The sequence below is a fragment of the Aythya ferina genome, assembly GCF_964211825.1.
Source record: "Aythya ferina genome assembly, chromosome: 6".
NCBI lineage: Eukaryota > Metazoa > Chordata > Aves > Anseriformes > Anatidae > Aythya > Aythya ferina.
In genome coordinates, this window is record NC_140303.1 from 21,312,092 (window position 1) to 21,338,335 (window position 26,244).

Below are 26,244 nucleotides of genomic sequence, written 5' to 3' on the forward strand. Positions count from 1 at the left end.
TGATGTCAACTCCTAACTCAAAAAAAGAAAACAAACAAACAAAGAACACAAAGAAAAACAGCCAGGACTTTCCCAGTATTTTCTACAAGCTCATGAGGTGGGCTTCTTCCCTGGGGCCTCCATCTCTAGCAGAAGAAATCCATCCAGCAATGCACTGACGCACATGCTCTCACTCTACCCCATTATGTAAACAACCACAGTACGTACTTACATCCTATCGAGATCACTGAAACTTAAATGTGTGCTTAAATCAATTTCTCTGTGGATTCCTTAGTAAGCAAACCACATGAATGCTGCTATTATGCTCTTTAACATTTATGAGGTGCTAGAATTTGTAATTATTGTTTCCAATGGCCTTGATTTTTCCACTGTTAGCAAACCACCAGCACAGACTGATTATGTAGTACTAGTGGATCATCACAACAGAGCAATACAGAACAAATGTAAAATAATTCAAAAAATGTGTCTAATGAACACTCTTCATCGTCAGAGAAACAAAAAATTAAGCTCCTATGTTATGACTGCCACATATCTTACCCTAGAGCCATTTAAAGGTCTTACTTTCTATGTCTTCTAAAAAAATACAATTGAGTCTACAATAATTATGTCACACCCTGCATCCACACCTTGGACAAGAGCAGTTTAAAACTCACCTGGGAAAGAAGGGACAGCATACAGCCCCTCCTTGTCCACTGAACTATGGCTGGCATTCAAGGAGAGGCAGTGGGAATGAAAGTGCTACAGAGATTTAGTGGAGCTGTAGGCTGCACTGTGTCTCTTCCCATCTGGCAGATCCCAACCAGGTAACTAAGCAGGGCTGTGCAACGATGCGTGACTGTACAATAGGGTTGCTCTTCAGTGCGTGAGGAGGAACAGCAGTCTCTACAATAAAGAGACACACAGAAAGTTATTATGAATTCAAAATGAAAAAGATTAATTGCACTTACACAAGTACCTAACCTAAAAAAATCCTCCATCAGCTACAAAAAAAAACAAACAAAAAACCACCACAGTATTTTTTCCTTAACCGTAACTACAGTGTCAGTTATGCAACTATATAAAATTAAATATAAAATTTGAATGTAAAAGTTTCAACAAAATTAAAGGAAAAAAAAAACTTAAAATTTCATACATCACAAAAATGATGCCAAGCACAGCAAGTATCCTACTTAACCTACTTCGCCCTTCAGAATGTGCATTTTTTATTATAATTCTAATTTGGTCCACTGGGTGGATTGCTCCTCTTTTATCCACTAGGTTTGGTCAAATCAGGGCAATACAAGAACCACTGATGCATGAAATGATAGGTCAGTGTAACCTTGTCATGGAGTAACATCCCTGCAAATCACAGTAAACAAATAAAACAATTCATTTTATATGCACAGGGTTTTAGGCATAAACTTCAAAAACCTGAAGTAGGAACATTCTTACTTCAAATACAATATATTGCTGCATACTACTATATGAAAAACTGATTTAAATAACTTCTTAACAAACAAGGGGAGAAATTTACAAGTAAGCAGTAGTTGTAGCGGCCATTAAAAAGTCCCCTTGAACCACCACTGGCTGCAGTGGCCATTAAAAACTCCCCTTCATCCACCACTGGCTATTCCCTGATAAGTATACCTGATTTCTTCTTATGAGCTTTGTACAATGAAGGCTTTGTACAAACTTTTGCAATCAAGATGTGTCTTTGTTTTCTCGTCTGTTACAGATGTCTCTAGAGTAGGTTCATCTAAACATGAGGCACAGTACTTTTAGCACAACTTTTACATGTAACAGATTTGGTGTTGCAACGTGTATTTTTCTTTTTAATTAGTTTATCATGCCAAAGTTAGTATTAGATTGTTAAAGTTTCCAACCATTTAAAAACAGATTTGTCTTTTAGACGATTAATGATCATATAAGAACTTTGTAAGACAAGTATAAAGGTAGTCAAAGACAGAACTACCACCCCAGTAGCCCCTTACTAAGACATGATCCTTTAAACTCTATTAGAGATATTAATGTGTGGTTTTATTCTTAAATAAAAAAATAATAATTTATTTTCCTCTGCTGTGCATTGCTATTAATACAAGACCTGTTTTTAAAACTTTCAAAATAAGCTACATATATGTTTGTGTGAACACACACACACAGACAAAGGGTGGAAAACACAACTTACAAGGTTGGCATTGTGTGCTCACACTGTTTTTAGACAGTGGGAATTAAATACTTTTTTTTTTTTTTTAAAAAAAAAAAAAAAAAGTATTTCATTCCTACTCTCCTTCCTTTCAGAAAAACACTATTTTATTTTTTTTTCCAGTTAATTCAGTAACACTAATCTTTGGATTAAGTTATTTTATTCCAAATTTCTTACATAATCAGAGCTCATAATCACTGAAAACAGACAGTGGTATTACAACACACTAAATATTGCTTGATGCTATCACTTTCACTAACAACAAATACAGGCAGCATGGCTCTTGGATTGAATCTCTCAGCTTTCCAAGTGGAAATTTAAAGAACCCAAAACACCATTTAAAAGCACAAAGGTGGCACATACTTTGATTAATATTCTTTTTGCTAATATCATGCTAATATCAAGTTGAATATGTATGGAGAATCCAACAGTTCTAATGTTTCACTGTTCTAAAACAATGGATGAATAACAAGTATGAAGCTATCCTGGAATTTTAGAAAGTCTGAAAAAAAATAAAGAAATAAAGGCAAATTAAAAAGTGCTATATAACCAGAGGTCCATTAAATCATTTTAAGGACACGAGTCTCACTTATTCAGCAGAACAGAGAAATGGGGATTCTGTGGGCCTGTAGACATCTAAGGCCCATGATTTTCCATGACTGAGGACTCTTGGTTTGTGCACATTCTCTATCTAACTAAATCAAACACACACACACACACAAAAACAAACAAACAAACAAACATGAAGAAACACAGTTTAGATATTCTAACCTACACACTGCAGTACCACCAAGACACATCTGCCCAAGTATCTAACTGGACCCTCTTAATCTTAAAAGGTTTGCTGTATGCAACAGCTGTATAGAGGACAAACTATGTCTACTGCTGAGTGTCTAACGCATACTGAAATGCTGAGTTTTGTTTTTGTTTTCTTCCCTTCCTAAAACAATTTTAGGTAGCCACAGGGATACTTTTCTTAATTAAAAAGTATTTCATTTTATAAACAAACAAGCTATTTTAAACTTAAAGAATCAGTGAATGGAAAAAAACTTGCATATTTTAAACATTATCTAACTTAAACATGTATGTAACACACAGCTGCATAATTTAACATGAAAATATAGATCAAAATAATTGTAAAGTCTGAAATATATTGTTTATATTTATACATTTCACAGAGTAAAGAAGTGTTGGAAACAGGTGTTGAAAATATTCCATTTTTCATTTGGGAAATGAGAGGGCACACATGCTGCTCTCATGATAGATATCTCAAGTAGGGTACTCCTGTCAGTGCAATTTTTCAGAAAGTGGACATGTCAGCTACACAATTTACACAGTAAAACCCAGAGATAGGTCTATGCTACTATGCCATTATTAGTTTTCATCAGAGTCTGTCTGGCCACACAAGAGACAATATATTAATATTCTTAATATTTCTTAAAAACACAAACCAAAAATTCAAAACAAAAATATTAGACACTAAAATATGTCACTTACGCTCTCATATGTTAATAGGAAACACACTTGCCCCTGTTTTAAGAACGGGCTTGGAAATTATAAACTCTTTACTTATCTGTTATCTATTAATCTATTATCACAGATAGCTCCTATGAAAATACCATCTGGACTGATCACTTTTGGCATTCTAAAAAACTGAAGAAAAAAAATATTAAACAAGCTTGGTCACCATATCCATTATAAAATCAACTAGAGATATATGAAGGCTCCTATGAACAAAATCAGTTGGTTTTCCATTAACCGTAGCCTGAAAAGTCCTATGACGCAGTACCTATATGCCAAAAAAAAACCACTGATAACATTCGACAAAAAGATCTGGAACTCATCTGGATCAAAAATAAAGCTATTATTTTGTAGTCAGTGTTAAGGATACATAAATTTTCTTAGAGCATGCAGATCAGAAACTCAGTAACAAAAAGCAGTGTTCCTCAACACGCAGTAGCTGTGCATCCTTGAAAGCAAGAGCAACGTCTCTGCTCTCCTTGCCAGCACTGGCATTTGTAAATGTTTTCCCCTTACCACTATCTCACTTTGAAGCAGCCAAAGCAAGCCGTATTTCAGTTGCTGGGTTTTGGCCTAACCTCACAGAAGGCACACAGCTGTCAGGAAAGCACAATGTTTTATGTTTGAATTCCACTGAAGGGCCAGGCCCTGCTCCCTTAAAAGTCAGAGAAAGTTTTTCCTTTGACTTAATTGGGAGCAGAAAGAGGTCCCAAGTAGCAAGTTTCTTCAACAATGTGCCTATTTCAGTGGAATAAAGCGACAGGCAAAAAACAGGCCAGCAGGGAAGAATACCAGTGCTACCACCTGAGAAAGTGGCTGAAATCCAGGCTAGATCTCATTGACATCCCAAATGTGGTCCTACTTAATCTTCTGACAACAGATAGCAAATGCCACTGAAACAACCATGTCAGCCCAGCCCAGCACAGGTTCCGAGCTGGTTTCAGTCTAGGGGTCCCTACTGACACTTGTGCCTATGGGCTGCTCCACACATGACAAGACCTGTCCCATGACGAGCACCTACAGCAGTGCATGCATGCATTCAGCCTGCTGCCACAGAGCTGAACCCTTCTCCTGCACCTGGTCCTAAGCTCAAGGAGCTGTCACCACTGCCCTGCGCCTGCTGCTGCTGCCCTTAGCTTGTGCCCTGAGCATTGCGGTTACCCTGGCGCCCCGAGCCCCTGCCTCCCTTTGGTGCCCTGCAGCAGGAGATTTTCCAGCTGGCTGATGCCATCTGGCTCTGGTCCACACATGGCAGGGCATTGTTCAGGAGTAGGAATGAGCAGCGCAGGCAGAAGAGGGGGAATTAAAAAGAGATAGGAGTAACTACTTCAACTGACTGAAGCAGCACAGGCTCTGAATGCTGAACCACGTGTCTTACGACATGGATCCCTCAACTGCAGTGTACAGGAAGCTCACCAGATCTTACGTACTGCCTTGGAAATACATATACACACACATGGAATCATAAAAGATGTGTTAGAAAACTTATCAGAGAGAAACGAAGTATCAGAAGGGCTATCCCATTTCAAAGATTAACATCCTAGCTGTTCTCATCTTTTTGTTTCACGCAATAAAGGAACAAGATAAAAGTCAGGACTATCTGCTTGTCAAATCACATTTCATTCTTTTAAATTAAATCAGCTTTCATGTTATACAAGCCTACAAAAAGGTTTTGAAAGCTGTAAACCCATACATTTTAACTGTTTTAACTCCAAAGTTTTCCACTAATGGGAAAAAAGCTTCAGGCTGCGCGTGCCAGCGGGGGGCTGCAGTGGCACCGCTCAGCCCAGGTACACCCCATGGAGCGTGGCCATGTGTGGAACATCAGTCTCGACGCTGATTATTATTATTATTAATTATTATTATTAGGAAGTTGAGGAAGGCGGATCTGCAAAATGCTTTCCTGCCCACAGCAAAGAGCCGAAGCTCCCCGGCCGTAGGCAGGCCGCTGACCCTGCCGACTGCACCTCAGCAGCATGGGCCGCAAAGAGGTGGCCGGGCCCCATGGGCAGCCCGTGGCCCTGCCCGGCATCTGCCGCGCTCCCTGGAGGAGGAGAAAAGGCATCACTGAGTGCAATTAAATCCCTGCAGCACCAGCGAAAACTGAAATGGATGTAAATACAACAGCTCCTCCTCAGTGAGGGTATCAGCCAGGCACACAAACAGCTATCTACAAGCACTGCAGGCCCGCAGAGTGTAAAGCCGTTTGTAACGGGATGAGACAAATCCGTGAAGGATCAGTGTGTCGTGACTATTGAACGCAACAAGCTACATCCAATTCCAGCTCAGGAAGTTCCCGGAGCACTGTTCCCCAGAAGCTGAGAGGCCATGCCCAGGGGAATATCTATTTAAATATGCTTTGTTTTTAATCCATTTTCCTTAAGCATCTGTTACTGCAAAGCATGCTCCTAGGTTAAACAGACCTGTGGTCTGGCTCATGATGGTTATGCATCTCTGTTACATTCGCCCTTTCCCCTGAGAAAACCATTCTGAGCTTCTCCACTCCTGCTTGCCGAAGGAAGCTGTGTGTGACAGTACCTCTCCAATGATTATTTGGCTGGGTCTCAGGGAGCGTGCACCTTCCTTAAGGTCATGGCCCGCCCTACCACCACCCAAGAAAAGGCACAGCCCTGAAATTATTTTAAACAGATGCAGCTGGGATATCATTAAGCCTTTCCTGAGAGGATTACCTTGGAGTGGGTAAAATATACTGACCCCAGGGGCATGAATCAGAGCCCTGCTAAGAACTCAGAAAAACCTGCATCCTGGTTAGGTAGAATTATTAAAAACCTATTCACTGAGGCCTAAGACCTGAAGGAGGCAAGCTGCAACCCTAATTATGGTGTTTTGTCACCATAGGCCACAAAAACCTTGGGGCATTACCTGTGAAGCTAATGTGCCATCTATCTCTGGGCAGATCTTTAGGGCTTACCCTATCTTTTTGTGAACCTACGCAGCTGAATGGTTGCTTATTGCAGTTTAGTTTACAGTAATTTCCCAATGACAATGAAAATAAGCTTGATATAAGTAAAATTGTGAGAAAAAGTCACTTTACATGTTATAATTCTTAGATTTCTGAACTTAAAAATCCTTGGTATTAAACATCATTACTGTAGCTCTAGATGCGTCTCATGCTAACAGGCTTTAGTGTTACAGATTAGTTGGTTAGGATTTCCTGATCAGCAATTAAGAAAATGTTCCATGTTTGGGGAAAAAAAAAAAGAAAAAAAAAAAGTGCTCCTTTCTGTCAGCCCAGCTGCTAAAGACAAATATTTTCTTTTTCAAAATTCTAATTTTGATACTGGATTGTAATTGATGCATAGGAAACTTTTACATATGGAAAGGAAAATAGAAAATCAGGATGGCCATTTAGTTTGCCTCTGACTGATTTAAGACTTCATGGCTTAACCAAAGAGAAGGACATCTCCTGCAGGCAAAAAATCAGATGAGACTATTTTATGCTTTTGATTTACCTTTTTGAATAAATGATGATAGATAAAAGTGATATCACTCTATAAAAAAGCGCTGTGGAATCAGCAGCAAGTCAAGAGGTTTGGTTGCTTTGATTAAGGTTTTTCATGTGGCATTGAGATGGTAGGAACTCAGTCATTTCTGCAGCAAGATTTCATGAGAGAGTCTGCTCTTACTGCTTTTGAGATCAAGAGCAATACATTCAGGACATATTAAGGATGGTACATTACATAGTCTATTAGTTTTAAAGGGGTGAGGCATGCCTATAATTGGAGGAAATCTTGGTTGGCTCATTTATCTTACTCTATTTTAAAAAGTGTGCTTTGCTCTATGCTGTGTTTTCCTCTTACCCCTTTTAAACAGGAAGGAACTTTTTTTTTTTTTTTAATAAAAGAACAAATAATTAACGCATAATTGGCACATACTCCATAGGTTAAAACCAGTACAGTCTCTGATGTGATTTAATATCTCAGCCATGGGAGGAGGATGAGGACTGCAGCATCCCTAGACTACTGCTCCCCAGAAGGAATTGTGCATTCAGAGGAACAATTCCTTACCCAGAGGCAGTGGATAACTGCAGCAATTCCCTTGAAGGTTAAAGATTCTTTTGTCAGAGTACCCACTTGGTTCACAGATATGCTTTTTAAATTATTTTTTTTGAGAAACAGACCCACATCCCAGAGCATCCCACCTTCTCCAGGTTGGCTTGTGTCCCTGTGGGGCACACAAATACTGCATCTCTTTCTGGACCTTGTGCAGTGAAGGGAAACTCCACATGCCCATACCCTGCTGTCTTGCAGATCTGTACAAAACCCACAGGGAATCTAAGCCTGCATCATCATTTTAATTGTTTTTACCAACATCTAAGTTTTGCATCTTTGATAGTGTGTGTATCTTAATTAGGAGCTGTTTCTCAAGTGTATTGAAAAGCAACTGAACAAACCAAATAATTGTATAATTCTAATAACATCATTCCGAGTATTCAAAATATCTAATTGCTGTAGCTTATTAAAACAAGCCTAAACTTACCCTCCTCCTTCCCCTTTCTTGAACATACCAAGTGGCAGAAGTTCTAAAATGTAGATCAGAATCCAAATCTGAGTATTACAGCTGATAACTAACACCTGTTCTGAAATAAGCCTAGGAGGAATGAATGAATTTAATAAGAAGAGAAATGAGGTTCAAATATACTTCTAATGTATAACAAATGATTTTAATGTAACATACTATTCTGCTTTACTGGGTGTTTAATATTTAATATTACTATAGCTGATTAAAAGTACAGTTCTAATGAGAAAAAGAGTTGACTGGCAAAACTAGAAGGTAATTCCTACATTTAAATCTAAGTGATTTCAATACATTCTAATCTCTGTTTTTAGCTTAGGAACCGTTCTTCATCTTATGTGCCATGGTATTTCAAAACAGTGTAATTGCACACAATGATTTTTGGTGGGATGGGGGAGAGTGAAAAATTCATAAAGGCAATGCAACAGCTGCATACTGGCACATCCTACAGAGAAGCTTGGGGCTGGACCACAAACTCGTGAGCTGTATGGCAAAGCCATGAGGAGTGAATCAGCTAAAGGCTTCTAAAAATTCTTGGTTCTTGTCACTCCTCTGCATTCAGGGAGCAGAGAAGGGAACTAGGACTCTTTCTTAATGTCGGTATTTGTGGCCATAAAATGATTCTATGATTATTATTTTCCTCCATATATGATAGAAAACGTGATTAATGAACTAGATTAATGAACTTCAGGTCTATGAAAATCTCCCCCCCCCCCCCCCCCATTTTAACTTTTACAAGCCCTTACCCTGATGAGAGTTGGGAAAAAACAAACAAACAAACAAAAAACAGTCCCCTGTAGACTGTCAGGATGCAGAGATCATCTTTAGTTCTGTCACTCTTTGTATATCCAAAGTATCATGGGGATAGCAGAGTTACAGTTCAGGTGTTCACATGAATTAACTGAGTTGCTCTGGCCAGTTTTAAATAGCGTTACAGAAAACTTATTTCCCCTAATGAGATTGCTCACAGTTCTGTTCCCTTTCTAACTTAACTGTTCAAGCACTGAATATACCCTTGATTCCAGTACTTTGCAAGTAGCTTGTCAGTGTCGTCACACAATTTATTCAAGCATTTTATTAAGAAGCTCAGACATAGCCTTAGGTCTCATGTGGGCATTTAAGAAGATTTGGTTAATATTTTGGAAAATACAAAAGTGTAATCTTTGCCTGCTTAAAACTATTTCTTTCATTCCTTTCAGAGCAAACGAACAGGAAGAAGTCAGTGGAGTCACACTGCTAAAGGATCATGTAATGCTGAGAAGAATAAACCTCCTATATTTGGCTACTAAAGTGAACATGCAATGTTTTGTAACATGCTAAGTAAGCAGATGTCAAGTGTTTGGTTGGTCTTTGCAGGGATCAGCAAAAGCAAAGCACTACCGCTATTCCTGGTCATTCTAGAAAGCAGATTAGTTACATGCAAGTGGGAGAAATGAAGCCATTTCCACACTCCTTTGGGATTAACATGCAGTAGCTGAGAACACCTGACATTCTCAGGCTGTGTTCCCCTTCCTGACTAATCTTTAATGAGGGAATAGTGCACATTTCCCTTTCCCTTCTTCACATGTGCATCTTACGCTTACAGAGAGCTGTCTAAACTAAGGGGGAACATGGCAGTGTGACTGACATCTCCTTTCTGTGCAGCTGAGAGATCTGCATGTGGAGATCACAGGCACACCATCTGATCCTGAATAAAGCATGTGGGATATGACCCCAAGTGAAGATATGGGCTTTGGTCTAATAAAATTTCTTTTAACCTGCTTTGTAATTAGAGTCTATTTTGAAAGTGTGCCCCATAATGGCTGGTTCATGTTAAAAAGGAAAATGAAAAGTGTTTTTGAGTAGTATAGAGGTTAATGCTGGAATTTTGTTTAAACAGCTCAGAACTGCTACAAGAACAGGGACTTAGAGGTAATAGGAATATATCTTTACAGACAGCCCTACCTTTTAAAAACACATACATGCTGTTGTTTCTAATGAAGCTGGTGATGTGGATATTTGTAAACAGAAACATTTAACTTATGACACAATTTAACTTATTTTTGAAAGGAAAAATAATATTCAGATGGGAATCTCCTAAATAAAGTGTTCTTCTTATGTGATCACATAATATTCACTTGGAACATCTCTGTCACTGTCACGGTAGAAGTCTGTGATTCGCTGACATCAGGGTATTTCAAATGTAAAAAAGATTGCCTTTTATTACGGGTCAGGTTGACAGGAAGGATAAATTGTGATGTTGCCTAAAGTGAGTTACTTGCTCAGTTTTGGCATCAATAGGCAGCAGAGGCCAGTGAGTGCTGCCCTAGAAAAGAGGGATTAAGATGAGCTAGATGGAGGCTAGGGAGTTTCCTACCATAAGGGAGAGTTTATATCATATTAGACTAGAGAGAACAACTACATCTAAACCATAAAAGTCTGTGTTCACTTGAGGAGGAGGTAGACCAAGGTTTAACCACATGATGCTACAGGCACAAGTGTGCCAATCACGAGGAAGGTGGGGAAAAAAAAAAAAAAAGAAAAAAAAAGACATCTGCACCCACAGAAGACCACTGTAGATGCAGCTATACAGACAAGACAGCACTTTTGCTGATACCGCTTCTTTTTTAGGCTGGAGGTGGGGAAAAGGTGCAGGAGAGAAAGGGTTGCTGTAGTGATGCACAAATTATAATGGCTTCTAGTATACAATATTCTTATATTGGTAAACTGTTGCTTGTTTAGACTAAAGGGGATTAGGTATCATGAACCAGATTATGTTTTCTTTCATAGTTCAGTTATGTTAAAGGATATATATATATACATATATATATAATCAAGCCTTTGTACCACTAATGGAAAAACTTGAACCTCTGTACAAGGCCTCTGCACTGCTAAAAGGTGCACTTAAACTGTACAACAGGTACTGATGAGCTCATACCTCAGTAAAAACTCACTGAATGTTAGAAGTGCCTGGCCGCTAGTTTCAGTACTTTTCAGCATGGGATTCACTGTGCAGCCACCTACAGAGGCGACGGACCCCTACCTCACACCTGAATGCCCTCTAGTAGATACCCGTAACCTTGCTCAGTGAGCATGCAGGGTTTATACACAGCCTTGAACTAGGCTCCCACTAGAAATACAGCTATGCAGTAATGTAGTCACCAGCCCTGCGTAAGGAACATACTGGGATTTTGTGTGTACTTAAGTAAATGTCTCCCACAACAAAATTAAGAGATGAGAAGAAAAGCAGGATTGATGACCCCCCAGATTAAAGGCCAAATCTCACTGTCCATAATCTCCCACTGATTCATCACATCACAAGGTCAAAATACGTGTTTTCTTCCTTTTTCATTACCCATAATGAAACCTTTATGACTTCAAATCAGTTGTGAATAAATATTAACAAGGAATAGAAACAATAAAGTTTGTTAAAAGAGCTTGTCGTTAAACACAATTCTGCTTATCATTTACTACAATCAAGTCTATTCATTCCACCAGCCCAGGGCTTTGGACCCTCCTTCTCTGACCTGCACGTTAACACTTACCTGATGATTGTGAGCCTAGCTGGTTGTCAGACACTTCCTGGTCCTTGGTGCCTTGGACGCTGTTTGAATGCAAAGTTACTGAAGATACCTGCTAGGCAATCCTTCTGGAGTAAAGCCTTGCTTTGAAGTTCAGTAGTCTCAAAGATAGATTAGGGAGTTTGTGTAGTAAGTATTTTAATAAGTTTGGCAGGAAATTCTAAGAGATCTTTGAATTGACTCCATCATGTGCCAGAGTGGCAGACCACACATCTTTACCAAAGAATTCACAAGAATCTCATAAAAGGTATAAATAGTTGGAAAAAAAAATGAAAACAAAAAAGATTCTATATATAGTGAACCATAAGATCTGAAATTAAGCTAGGCATTATACTTTTGTTTATTGTCACTCAGTACAGGGATAAACTTACAAGATCTGTGAAATCTAACAAGGCTAATTTAAAAGTGCCTATATGTGCAACTACTTGAATTGAACAATATATTTACCCTAGTTATGAAGTCCTGAGTGGTCTGTCAAAATGCTTGAAATATTACTGAACAGTAGAATGGGTATTTTGCCTGATATAAAAAAAAAAAAAAAAAAAAAAAAAAAAAAAAAAAAAAAACAAGAGACTAGCATTTTATATTCCCTATTTCTTCAGTAGTCAAGACTAATATTAGATGGGTGAGAATTCACAAATTAAAATCGTTAATTTGTAGTTACTTTAAAACTTAATGTAATCCCTTAAAATCTGCAAATAATTAAAAGTTTTCAAAAAGTTACATCTGTAATTTAGTATGAAAAGAATAATCACTGTAACAGTTTTAGGAAGGGCATGTTTCTCAATGCAGTTTGAAAAAAGTGTGCAGAGCAGTATTGAGTAGAGACAGAAATTTACAGTAAGAAATAAAGCTGCAAAGGTAAGATAACTGGATAAAAAGAAATATAGAAACTTATACAAGAAGATTCATTCAGAACAACTGAAAAAATGGTCTAAGATAACTTAGAACACAGGCCTGTATTCTGATGCTGATTTTACGTCCAGTTTCCCATTAAAGTAGAATTCTCAATATTGTAACTAGTAGACCAAGGGTTATTTTTCCAGCAAAAGCCAGTAATTTTGATATTATAAAAACACATTTTAACATCATAGGGTTTGAAAGAAAAACTTTTACCTTTCTTTAAACAAAAGCATCAACACCACATTCTATCATTTTTACTTACCTTAAGAAAGATGCATCTTTTTTTTTACTTTATCTTCTGATGTACCTAGAAAGCAAATTTTTAGTAACTAAATTTTTTATCCTGCATTTTTTGTAATAGTAGTTGAGGAGCTATGAAATACAACGTTATACATTTGTGGGATTACTACTGTGAAAGCCTGGATAGTCAGGCCTGAAAGTTGAATCTTGCAACACTGTCTCAGGTGAAAGTCATATTCACATCAACAAGAAAACTCTGTTGTGATGAAACCCAAATTAGGGTCACATGATTAGGCCCTTAACTAAAAATAATTTGATGAACAGTATATTAAAAAATTATCTGAAGAACTTTTTTTTTTCATATTCTCAACTTAACAGTTTGCCTAAATATGAAAGTAACTTTTCAACACAGAAAACATGCCAAATCTCAAGTTTTAAAACTATATTTTGACTTTTTTTTTGGTTGAGATTAATTAACTTGAATTAACTATGAGATGAATTAGTTTATTTGATGTGTCTATTATATCAATGACATTTAAGATTTAAAATTCAGAATTGAATTGACCTTGAACAGCATATGTACTCAAAATGTGTAATTAAAAAGAATATTAATCATTTAATTTTATAAAATGAACAGCTGTTCTAGTTGATTGGAAACAGCTAAAAGTGTAAAATGTATTTTGTGAATGCAAAATTAAAAGTTAATTTTATTATAGAGTGCAATTTGCCAACTAGAAATAAATTCTTGAGATGTAAGCAATATATTTTTGTAACGCTCTACCCATATATCAGAAAGGTCACATGTATATTTAAATGCCATATTACTATAAAAGTTTAACGATTTCAATTGAAAAGCTATCATATGATTTAGCTATTTAGAGATGAATATGAAACAGCTATGATTGATATGCCCTCTTTTTCCAATGAACTATTTAAAAGCTTTAGTAAAATAATGTTTTATTAAATATAAACTGTTACTTTTACTTACCTTGTGTCGTGGACACCTAATTCTGTTTTTCCATTGCTTTTTTTTTTTTTTAAACTGTTCTCACAGATTAAGATTTTAATTAGCATTTGACATCATGGATTTTCAATTAAATGCATCTCTCATGACAGATATTTAACTGATTTTGATTGTACATATTTTTAACCTGTGCACTTTCATGCTTTAAATGCAGATATTATACAGACATTATACAAGGTGCAAAGGCTACAACATCAACATATATAAATATATATATATATATTTAATAATTTACCACCCTCACTCCCAATATGGTGCTGGCACTATAGCCTGGGATATAGTTATTGGTTAAAGCCTAAAGTGTGGGCCTATAAGTAACTGAGGAAGTGGTAAAGCTGTCAGCGTTTCAGTACAAGTTCTGTCTTGAGAACTGAGTAAGAACCCTAAAGATTCTGGCTAGACCAGTCAACACAGATGCTGGGTATATTCAGTTTGTCATCTAACTGGAGCAGAATCTTTCCATAACAGCCCAGCTTACAAATCACAAAAATTATCTGGCTATTTTCTGCTAGTTACATCTGCTCTACTAGAGCTGTTCTCTAGTTCATACTCGGGCTAACCTTGTGCCAAAACGCACCCCACACGTTGCTTCACTTCACGTTAATACTTCCTCTTGATCTTGGCACTTAGCAGGGAAAGGCCATTCTCCTGTAGCAATATCCAAATACATTATTCTATCCTATAAGTGGATCTTTTATATTCTGGGATACTCTCATTTCCCCTCTACTGTGATCAACAAAAGCACTTTCCACTACTGTTCATTTTAGGTAGGTCTGATCTGTACATAGAACTGAAAGGCTATTTAGTGAAACAAACTATTTTCAAAGCAGTCTTGAATTCTGTAACGTTACATTCTTAATGTAACTTAATCTCAAAGAAAGGAAGGAAGTTGCCCCTGATTGCCAGGAAACATTTTAAAAAGCAGAAACATTATGCTAGATGACATATTTAAGTGTCTGTTGTAACTGGGATGCATTGTTGTCTCAATGACTCTTTAAAGTGAGAACTTCTGGACTGTGTCTGTTACTGCCTCCGTTGCTGGTGCTCCTTCTGTATCACTAAATCTCTATTGTATCCTTCAATGTGCTTGTAGAGACTAAATCTCTGGCAAGAGTGCTAACCAGTGATGCCAAAGGTATTTTGCTCAATGCTTTCTATCATAGGACAGCTTACAGAAGGAGCTGTAGTAGCAAAGAAAACAACTGATTGTTTTTTTTAATTAAATTATTTGACCCTAAGACTTTGGTGTGAGAAATTAAGTCAGAATGATAAACACTAAAATACTGTTGAATAGCTGTACTGTAGTAACCGTCCATTAACTTCTCATTATTTTAGATGTGAGAGCTCTGCTGGTATTGTCTCATCTCATTATTTCCTGAGAGAATATATTCTTTCCAGTATTTAACACACATATACACACATCAGTTTTACACATTCTACTGCAACAAACATCTATCGAGTTGCTGTTTCTCTTGATTCCGAATGCCACGGCCAAGGGGATCTCTGTAATTACGGCTGTGCCAGAGCTTGTTTGACAACTGCCACCAGAGGAACCCATCTGCGGCAGTCTGGCTCCAGCTTAGTCCGAGCGAAGTTTCGGGCAGCACTTCTTGTTCGTCTGTCTCATTAGGTAACCAGAGAACAGAGCTGACTTGATGAAAATATAAGGTGAAAAAGCATATTCTCGATGTTTGAAAGCCAGATTTAGCAAATGATTGATCAGGTTCCTCATCGGTTTGTTTTATACAATTTTCGGTCAGAAAAAAGGAATAGGGAAGTCGCTACAGAAAAATATCCATTATTTTCAAATAACTTTGCCAACGTTAATGTAAGCCTAAACTGACACATTGGAAACCCTGAAAGCTCGAACTGCTCCCAAGTCCTTTGGAACACAGCCTTGGGCCGAGCACCTTCCCCTCAGCAGCAGAGCGGCCGCCATTTCGGCACACGGGGAGGAGGGCGGGCATTTTGCCCTTAAACTCCGCAGGTCTGCTCACGGGTACGGTGCTGAAGGCACGTCTGGGCAGTGCCGCGCCACCGGCATCGTCAGGCAGGGTAGGGAAGAGAAGGGCAGGGCAGGGCAGGGCAGGGCTGGCTGCCTCCGGCCCTGCGGCCGGGCCCCGAGGCGGCTGTCCCTGCCTGCCGACCTCAGCTCACAGCCAGACCCGGCCCGCCGCACGGGCCCGCACAGTGACTCCCAGCGGCGGCTCCACGTGCTCCCCCTTTACGCTCACGGCTCCACGTGTAGGGAAAAGAATAAATAAATACAGCCCGGGCCCGCCGCGGGCAGCGGGAGCTCCCGGAGGAGTTTCCCTGCAGCGGCCGCCGGGCGCTTCCCCCGTCACGGGGCGCTGCGCTCCGCCGGGGGCTCGGCCCGGCCCCGCCGCGCCTCAGCGGGGAGCCCCGGGGCGATCAAACGACGGCGACGCGGCGGGACGCCCCCAGCGCGGCCCCAGTGTTAACGTGTTTATTGGTATCACGCTGCAATCGCGGGTCGCTTTACAGAAACATCTCATGCGGGGGCCCCGCACGGAGCCGAGGAGGAGGAGGAGGAGGAGGAGGGAGGGAACACTCGTGTCCGAACAGAACCGTTAAATAACCTGTACACCCAACGCCAGTCTTTTCCCCTGAAAGCACCGAGGGCCGGGCCCCGGGCTGGCCGCCCTGCTCCCGCCCCAACGGCCGCGCCCCGGGCGGCACCGGGGGGAGGCGGCACCGGGACCGGCAGCGGGACCGCGACCGGGGCCCCGCGGCTCCTCCCGGCGCCGTGCGCCCCCCGCCCCGGGTCCCTGCCCCCGGGTCCCTGCCCCGCGCGGCGGTCACAGGTCGCGGCCGTCCTCCCGCTTGACGCCGTCCGCCGCCGCCTTCAGCTTCTTGTTCTGGTGGGTCTTGACGTGCTTGGCCAGGTGGTCGCTGCGCATGAAGCGCTTCCCGCACTCGGGGCAGACGAAGCGCTTCTCGCCCGTGTGAGTCCGCAGGTGCCGCTGCAGCTCGTCGGAGCGGGTGAAGCTCTTGCCGCAGAAGAGCCAGTTGCAGACGAAGGGCCGCTCGCCCGTGTGCCAGCGCAGGTGCGCCTTCAGGTGCGAGGTCTTGCCGTACACCTTGCCGCAGCCCGGGATGTGGCAGATGTGCTGCTTCTTCTTGCCCGGCTCCGCCTCCGGGGCGCTGCCCGCGGCCGACTGGCAGTTGGGGCAGCGGCAGCGGCGGCACCTCCTGGCCGTGGCCGCCAGGGGAGACTTGGTCTGCAGCAGGGCGGCGATCTGCGTCTGGTACTGGGCGAAGTCCGAGTGGCCCAGCACCAGGCTCCGCGGCAGCGCGGCGGCGGCGGCGGGGAAGCGGTGGCCGCAGCCGGCCGGGGCGCCGGGCTGCTGGATGCTCCACCAGGGGATGTCCTCGGGCGGCGGGTTGGGCGAGAGCTGCCGGCAGGGCTGCGCCGGCGGCAGCAGGTTGGAGTAGCCGGGCGGCAGGGCGGCCTGGGCGGCGTACGGGACGTAGGCGGGGGGGCAGCTGGCCGGCAGGGCGGCCATGGAGGAGGGCAGCATCTTGACGGGGGAGAACTCGTAGGGGTAGGAGGGGTCCGCCGGGGGGGTAAGGGGCAGCTCGTGCGCCCCCCCGAAGGAGGGCTGCAGGTGGTTCTTCTGCGGGGTCAGCCCCAGGCTGGGGTGCGGCGGCGGCAGCCCCCCCGGCGAGTGCGCGGGCATCTCGCCGCTCCACGGGTGGAAGATCCTGGAGGGGGATCCCAGCGTCGGGTCGTAGGAGACCTGCAGGAAATCCGAGGGCGGCGCGCCCGGCTGTCCGATCCGGCTACAGGTGGCGGCCAGAAGAGCCAGCGGCGAGTGCTTGGCCAAGTCCGGGGAGGCGCTGGGGGTGCGGTCCTGCGCGGAGCGGGAGGCAGGGGGGAAGAGCAGCGCGTTACTCGCCGGCCCCACGGGAAACTTTCTGCGCCCCCGCCCGCCTGCGCGCTCCCGTGAAGCCCCGCCGCTCCCCGCACCGGCGGCAAACTTTCCGAAGGCACCGCACGCCCGGCCGCCGGGACCGGACCGGCTCCGGCTCGGGCACCGGCACCGGCGCCCCGCGCCCCGGGGCCGCCCGCACTCCGCTCCCGCCCGCGGCCAGCGCCGCTGACCCCGGCCTGCCCCGGAGCTGCCCCCGCCCCGCCCCGCGCCCCCCCCCCCCCCCGGGGCGCTCCCCGCGGCCCTGCCCGCCGCCCCCGGCCCGCCCGGCCGAAGGAGCCCCGGGAGGGAAGCGCCCGGAGCCGCGGGTACTGACCTGGAGGAAAGCCTGCAGGGAGTCGTTCCGGAGGACGGCCACCGCGGCCATGGCTACTGCGCCCGGGGCGAGGGGACGGCGCCGGGGCACTGCCGAGGCATGGAGGCGCCGCGGGGAAGGCGAGGAGCTGCCCGCTTCGCTTCGCTTCGCTTCCCCTCCGCTCCCGCTCCGCTCCCCTCGCCTCCGTGCCTGTGCCACCCCCCCGCGCCGCGCGATCTCCGCGGCCCGTCTGCCTGCACCAGGATCACCTCCAAGAATTTGATAAGGACTTTGCTGGGCCGCCAGCCAGTCAGAGGGAAGATTTATGGCTTTGAAGTTTGCCGCTACCCAATCATCAAAGAATAGCGGCTCTTTCAGAAGCGAAAGCAAATCCTTTGAATCCACAAAGCTCCTATGGTGTGTTTGTTGGTCTGGATAAAAGAACTGATTATTAGGGGGGATGGGAAGGGAGGAGATAAAGGCGGGACAATTAATGAAGTAATCACTATGTGGGAAATGTATATACACAAATAATTGGATTTTCTTGATCAAAGGACCCCTTACCGCCTGGAGACCCTCGCACTGGATGTGCAAGACACTGGATCCCCCCCTCCCTCTTCGCGGTGATTTTTTTTTTCTTTTTTTTTTTTTTTTGCTCCTAAGGATTTGTGGCAGAGCCCTAAAGTGGCGACGTGGCTTTGTTATCGCCCGCGAAATCTGCCTCCGGATTGCGCTGCCGGTGTTTGACGGCCCCAAGTAACAGCGGCGGCCCGGCGAGTTCACCTGACGGGGCCGCCGGGTCCCGCTGTAGAGCCGGCCGGCAGCAGGCAGGGGCTCCCCCCGCGCCCCCCGGCCGCAGGGACGTGTCCCCGCCGTGACTGCGTCGCCCCGAGCCCCCGCCGCGGCTCCGGGCCCCCCGCGCTCAGCCCGCGCTGCCGGGACCCCTCCGGCTGGCAGGGGGCCGCGGGGGGAGCGCAGAGCCGGGGCTCGGCAAAAGGACGGCGGGGGGGGCATCGGCTGTGGGAACCGCGGCAGACAGACGGACAGACAGACAGGCAGAGCGCGCGAGCGAGCGAGCAGCCGAGAAGCGGCGCGGAAAAGTTTCCTGTTCCCTAGCGGGTGGCACAGGCGCGGTTCCCTTACACGAGGAGAGTTGGCCGGGCCGGCGGTGCTGCTGGCGGCGGGGCAGGGGGGCAGCAGGCGCCCCCCCCCCCCCAGGCTGCCCCCGCTCCCCGCTGGGCTCCAGGGCCCGCTCCGCCGCCTTTCGGGTGCCCACGCGATGTACCCGTGCGGGGGTGACCCATGGCGGCCCCCCGGCGATCCCCCCCTCCGGCCCGGCCCCGCGCCCCGCTCCCCACCCGCTCCGAGGCCGTGGCGAAGGCGCGGGGCGGCCGGGCCGGGGGGCGCGGAGCTGCGCGCCCAGGTGAGGCGATGCCGCCCGCGGCCGTCGGGCTCAATTGTATTCACAGCGCCGCGGGAGGCCCGCTAAGCGCCAGCACGCAGAGATCGCTATCTGCCCTTCCTGTGGGAACAATCGCTGTCCGCTCAAAGGCTTCCAGGAGGCGCAGGGCTGGCCTCGGAGCGCTCCCTTTGAAGGGATCTCAGCGCCCGCTCCTCTCCACGGCCCCGCCTCGAGGCCCGGCGAGAAGAGAAAGCTCGGCCCGTGCGGCACGGCCCCGAGGCGGGCCCCAGCCCCCTGACCGCCACCGGCGTAACCCCCCGGGCCCACGACAAGGAAACGAAAGGAGCGTCTATAGGTAGTGCAGGAGCCCCCCCGGCTTTTAACCTACATTATTTCCCCAGATATCTCGGTTAACCGAAATGGTTTGCCGCTAATAAAAGAGTTAGTGGGAAGCTGGGCAAGTTTCTACACAGATGCCTTACTACAGATGCCATAAATCTGCATCCAAGTAAGTACATTACTTAAAAATCGAGAATAATTTCTCATTTCTGGAAGAAACCAATGGGCTGAATAATGAAACGCCGCAGTCATAATTTTCTGTACAAATAATTAGTGTTCAAACTTGGAGCATTTCAGTCTCTCTGAAATGTATTCTTAATGAAGTGATGTTCAGAGCTGTCATTAAAAATGCAGGGCTGGAAGATCAAAGTACAATATTTATTTTAGAAATTTGTTTCAGTTATCAGGAGATACAGGTATCAAGGCCAAATGTCAATTCAGTTACACAGAGCGCTATTTCCCCGAGAAGGGGGCTGCCGCTCCATCCCTGTGTCAGGCAGGGAGGCACCGGGCCGGGGAGCAGAATGGAGCAGCCCGTGCCAGGCTGCGGGGCTCCTGGGCAAGGGACGGCTTGGAGAGGGCAGAGCGCCGAGCTCCTGCTTTGCCCCCAAACAAAGGGGTGCCCGATGGCCTCCAGCCACCCCACAGAGCTGCAACAGAGCCAGCTGTGCCCCTGCCTTGTCCCGTCCCCGAGCCTCCCGCAGGCTGGGGGTCCAAGGGGCCCCTGAGCCCCTGTCCCTTCTCAGCTGCCTATGATGGTTGGCGGGGGGACCGATCCCCCTCACAGAAACAGCCCGGCAGCCACGCTGGAGGGGCACAGGCCACGCTGGGTTAGACAGCAATGGGTGACTTAAGCACAGTGGATAAGAGAAGTGAGGCGAGTGTCTTCAAAATCGGGCTTTTTCAAATTCAGGAGTCCCATTGTGACTGACTGACCATGCGGGTCTCTTTGGAGCCTGGCTCAAGTGCAGGTAGCAGAGAAAGTGATACTTGGAACAACAGCTGCTGGGCTGCCAGGGCTCCCACATCTCCGCTGTGCCTCTGCCTCCTGTGTGCAGATCACCCCACCCCTTGGCCTTCGCCTGCTCCTGGCCCAGAGCCTGCCCCGGGGACAGCTCTGCTGCCGCAGCCCCCTGCCAGCACCCCCACCAACTCGTCTCTGACACCCCAGCCCCTCTGCAGTCCCCTCCCATGGGCCTCCGGTCCCACAGCTCGGCCAGGGCAGAGCACAGGCATGAATGACCCTGGGGAGTCTGGATGGGCTCTGGCCACCTGCCTGCCCAGCTTGGGAATCCAGTGCTGCCTCAAATGAAACACTTGTTCTTTAGCAATTGTGACAAAGAAACAGAAACAAGAGCATTTTTAAGGGAACAGCTGCATTAACACTCAGCCAAGACTCCCAGTCAAGTCCTCCATGAGAGCGTGCAGGCTTTAAACCTGAACAGGCTTTAAATAAACCTGCTCCAGAAGCCAGTGACTTCACACCGTCCCTCATTCAGACTGTGACTGTCTGGTTTAAAACTATCCTAAAAGAAACCATCTATCCACAACAGCATGAAGTTTCACCAGAAGTCAGGTAAATTAACCCATCTGTGTAGCTCTGAGGATATATGGATATGTTGCCAAAAGTTATGACTTATGTGCCATTAATATTATTATTATTTACGTCAGCATGTTGTCATTTTTATGCTAGGTTACACGACTGGCATAGCAGGAGGAGCCCTCGGACCATATGTTTACCATGACAGTATATATGGCCTGTTTACTGACTTTACATTACCAACAGACAGCTTTAACAAAATTGTATCTCCTAAGTTTTAACAGTTTAATTTGAACCTCAGTAGGAGATTAAAATAAAAGAAAGATTAAAAACTGCTATGGCATCTCCTGTGTTTCTGTGCATGAATGAAAACCACAAAACCCTAGACACAATCAACACAAGCAGAGACATATTTAGGATTTAAAGACTTGCCTCGACATTTCTCAGTCTAGGTGTGGATTTCACAAAGATTAATAGAGGATTTCCCAAACCTCTGAAAGCTGAGCTACCCTCTAAGAGAAGTAGAACAAATTTTATGCATCACTACAGTTTTACTGCCTGCTGTTAAAAGTTTAAATATCTTAATGCATTCATCTCCTGCTCCTTCCTTGGCTGGCCCTTGGTGACTCCTCCTCCTGCCTTAGGGAACATTGGTGAACATTTCTGGATATACTTCCTCCCCTTGCTGCCATACTTTATAAAGGAGTCAGACTCTTAACTATATCAATACTGAAAGTGTTATTATTGGCTCCGGCTGGAATGCCTGGGACACCTTTCAGTTCAAAATGGTAATTTCCAACCCTCTGGAAAAGCCTTTCTGCCTCTGGCATACACGGCTGCATTTTCTGCACCACACTAATAGCTAGATATGGACTTCTGTAAAATGGAAAGCAAGCCAAGACTCTAGGGAGCAGCTGAAAAGGATCTGCTGTGTCTACCCTGCTTGTCCTCTCATTTTGGGAAACATTAGGTAAAAAAAAGTAATAAAAAAAATAGCCTGTGCAATTTTGGTCAAATGCATTTGTCTGGGGAAAACTGGATGGAAGCCTTTTATTTTATGAGTACAGATACGTATAGCCACTATTACACTGCGATTGCTCACTGTGCAATAAAAAGGTAATTAAACTTGTCTCTTTTTAACTACCAAGAGCGTACTGTCTAAAACCTGGGTCTCATTGTAATTAATTTTAGTTGCTTAGTATATTTATTGACGAATTAAACAACTGCTTGTCTCTCTACTGTGTTAAAACCATGAACAGCATAAAGTTTAGACAGAAAGATCATTGTTCAGCCTACACTTTAGCACTAGATGATCATATGGCTGCCACATTGTTATCGATTTGGCTGAACGGATTAATCCAGAGTTGTAAAAATACACCTGTTACTTAATGAACTTGTGTTGTAATTTCAGAACATTTTGGTATAGAAAAGATAAGTATTTTCTAATGGCAATATTTTTCAACATTTCAAGAATCACTTCTGAAATAACCTATTCTTCAAGGACTACTGAACAAGAGTGTTTAACAGCTCCATAATCTTTCTTACAAAGTGCAATAGCTCTATACGAAGTCTTCAACAACTCCACTTTAGCTGAGGAAAAGAATAAGAAAAGAGAGGAGAAAAAAGCCTAGTACTGGGACTGTGAGGGTCAAACAGGGACACAGACATGGGGCACGCTTATGAGATTGAAGGTGTGTTGGGAAAGAGGTACTGTCAAGGGAAATCACCTAACGACGCTCTCTATAATACTTTGAAAGTATCTTACTCCAGTAATACATACATGTTAGTGAAAGGCTCCTCATGCCTGTTAATTACAACATAGCTAAGTGCCCCCCAACGGGGGAAGAGTTTGTAAGAACAACCTAAAAAAGCCAAGCTCCTGAAGCACCTGAAGGCTGCAGGCTGAAGGCTGCAGGCTGAAGGCTGGTTACCTGAAGCCTGCAGGTAACCAGCAGCCAGTGTGTCCCAAACCCAGCCACCAACACGTACTGGGGCTCAGGAGGCAGCACCACAGCCATCAAGTGGCCTTCACGTGCAGCCAGTGGCACTGATTCATAACACAGAGATGTAGGCAATTGCTGCCATTTGGCTGGCCAGGAAGGGAGGATTTAAAACCCACTACCCCACTAGTCCCCTGGGCTGCCACAACAGGCTCAGAATCCCAAAGAAGTCTGACAAAAGCTTCATTTAGAAAGTTGAAATAACTTCTCTCTCCTTAGCTGGATGTAAAGACTTTAATACATAAAAATAATAAATAAATAAACATAAAAATAAAAAATAAAAATAACCTGCTCTGGCAGACTGACAGAAAGGTCTTTTCAGAAATGCAGTGCATGGTTTGTTTCTGTCATGTCATACTTTGATGTTTTAGTGACGCAGGGTAATACTCATGTAACAGTATATACAGGTAAGCGAGGAAATGATATGACCTATTCAAATTTAAATTTACAAATAAATAAATAAATATGCCATCAGTAAAATGATTCCAAATGTATACAACACTTGTATTATGCTTTCCATCCTCACAGAACTACACAAAGTCATTCTCACCAGAGGCTCATGCAGCAGGGGCAGCTTCCATCCCCATCTTTACAAAGGTGACATCCGTGGCCATGCACACAACTGCTCCAGCCTTGGAAGGCAGAGTCCCCTGCCTCACTCTTCCATGGAGATTACCAGACTGCTTTTTACCAAACACTTAAGCAAATCACGCCAGCTCTGCTCAAAACTCAGAACCACAGCAAAGCAGCAACAACCAGGGAGCACTGGCCGAGGCACATCCCTCCTGCTGGCTGGCTGGTCATGCCAAACCAAAGCAAACAATCCTAATCTGGGAATAAATCACATTTCACTTCACTGTGAAAAGCCCCTCTCACTCAGGGCCAAACAGCTTGCCCAGCTGTTTGAGCACCCAGGACAAGACGAGGAAAAAGGATGTTCCTCTCAAAGACAAGGCTGTCAGCACGGCCAGGACTGCTGCTCCAGTCTAACGAATGGCAACATTTTTCTCACACTTCTAAAAGCTCTGAGGTGGCGGGCAAGAAGAAATGACTTTCAAAGTGGTATGCCACCAGGCTTGTCTCCCTCAGTAAATCTCCCATCCCTGTTTTTCACACTCCATGCAGGAAACCCCCATGCTCCAGTACTATTGAGCAGAGTATCTCTTATTATACCAAAGAGATGGGTCTGTGGTGAAGGACAGTTAATGCAGTAAAATGGAAATGCATTTTTAATCTAAATAACCTATTTCTTAGACTAAGTTACCTAGTTCTTACGCTGGGAAATGAGACAGAGAGAGACTATGGTGCTGCACTGCTGGGATTCCAATGCCCAAATGGTACAGCTCCATCACACAAGCCACTTTTAAATCCAAGTAATTGGATTCAGAAGAAACCTATGACTGACCATCACTGACTGCCTCTCAGGAGGCCACAGGAAACCAAAAGGGACCATTTTCCACATTTTTCATCTTAAAATAAGAAAATCTGGAGGAAATAAACCAACTCAACAAGTGCAATTTCTTCAGTCTCATCAGATTAACATTATAAAATGTTGTGATCCTCATCAATGCACCAGAGTATGGGGTTGAACAACAACGTTCTTCTGTCAAAATTGTTACAGAAGTCAGTGGAATAGCTGCCCACAAAAACTGAACCGAGCTCCTGATTTGCTGCATGTTTCGCTTCCACTGCTACACACACAAAGTATACTTGGCACACCGAGTGATTCAGAAAGAAGCTATTCTACAGTGCCAATGATTCTCTTTAATGAGATATAGTTACCAGTTGATTTATGAATTTCTCCTGCCTGTTCTCATTTACTTGGCTCTAAATTAAGGATAAGATCATTTGCATTCTAGAAGTAAAACAGTGTTTAGAAGAGAACAGAGTAATCAAAATCCCTCTTAAATCAAGATTTAGAAATATACATGGAGAGGTTAGAAGTAGTTCTCCCCTACCTCACTGAAAAGGATAAAAAATAGTTCTAGCAATATGCACAGCCTTATCCATTAAACTCGCCAGCAAAGGCTCAAGAAAAAGCATTGCATTTCCAATTTTATCTAGTTTTCCATATTAGTATAGCATTACCTTATCTCAGGAATTTAATGTAGGAAGAGACAAAAGGAACCTTCTGCTTCAGCTTTCTGATACCCCAATGACCTCCTCCTGGGAGATCCTATGCTCTCTGTTAATTTAGATACCGTATGCCTCATTGGTCATCAATTCAGTTGCTGTTCTCTATTTTATAGCCCTCACAGGGATTTTGATCACATTGTCTATAAAACTAATCACTTCCTCTGTTTACTGTTGCTCCACCAGTCAGGCATGCCTCAGCTGATCAGTATTTTCTTATCCTTACTTATAAATAGCACATTTTTGTTACCTTTGTTCTTTCCTTTGGTATATGCTTTACTACTATTTATTTGCTACTTGCGCTGCTTTAAGTAAAACATCAAAAACTGGAAAGCACTTGAGGAGGGATGCAGGAAACAGAAAACACAGCTACACAGACCCTGAACCAACACTGATGCATGGAGCCAAGAAGGAGCAGCCTGGAGACCAGGACTGTCTCGTTACATTACAGCCCAGCTTTATCTGCTGACATTCCTGCAGCCCTATGGTTGGCCAGGGTCTCAGCTCTTGTTTGTGTGCCTTACAGGGTGGGTACGTTTGATCTCCTTTTCCTGTGCAAACCAGCATTTTGGGAGGGGGCAGAGACAAAAGGCTATCACTTTAGGTGGGCAGGCAG

The 26,244-nt window shown here is 44.4% G+C and overlaps 2 protein-coding genes across 2 annotated transcripts in view; both read right to left on the minus strand.

Moving 5' to 3' along the window:
• MYO3B (myosin IIIB) overlaps positions 1-26,244 on the minus strand; it is a 250,167-nt gene that overhangs the window by 13,332 nt on the left and 210,591 nt on the right. The window contains exons 39-40 of the mRNA XM_084524490.1: positions 12,965-13,009; positions 654-882 (exon numbers count right to left, since the gene is read on the minus strand). The gene's annotated coding sequence lies outside the window, so the exon portion shown is untranslated. The remainder of the gene's footprint in view (positions 1-653; positions 883-12,964; positions 13,010-26,244) is intronic.
• SP5 (Sp5 transcription factor) lies at positions 16,648-21,876 on the minus strand. Its single transcript, XM_084523596.1, has 2 exons — positions 18,236-21,876; positions 16,648-17,841 (listed from the first exon to the last, which is right to left on the minus strand). Exons 1-2 carry the CDS (start codon positions 19,226-19,228, stop codon positions 16,786-16,788), a joined length of 2,049 nt encoding a protein of 682 aa, XP_084379722.1. The 5' UTR covers positions 19,229-21,876; the 3' UTR covers positions 16,648-16,785.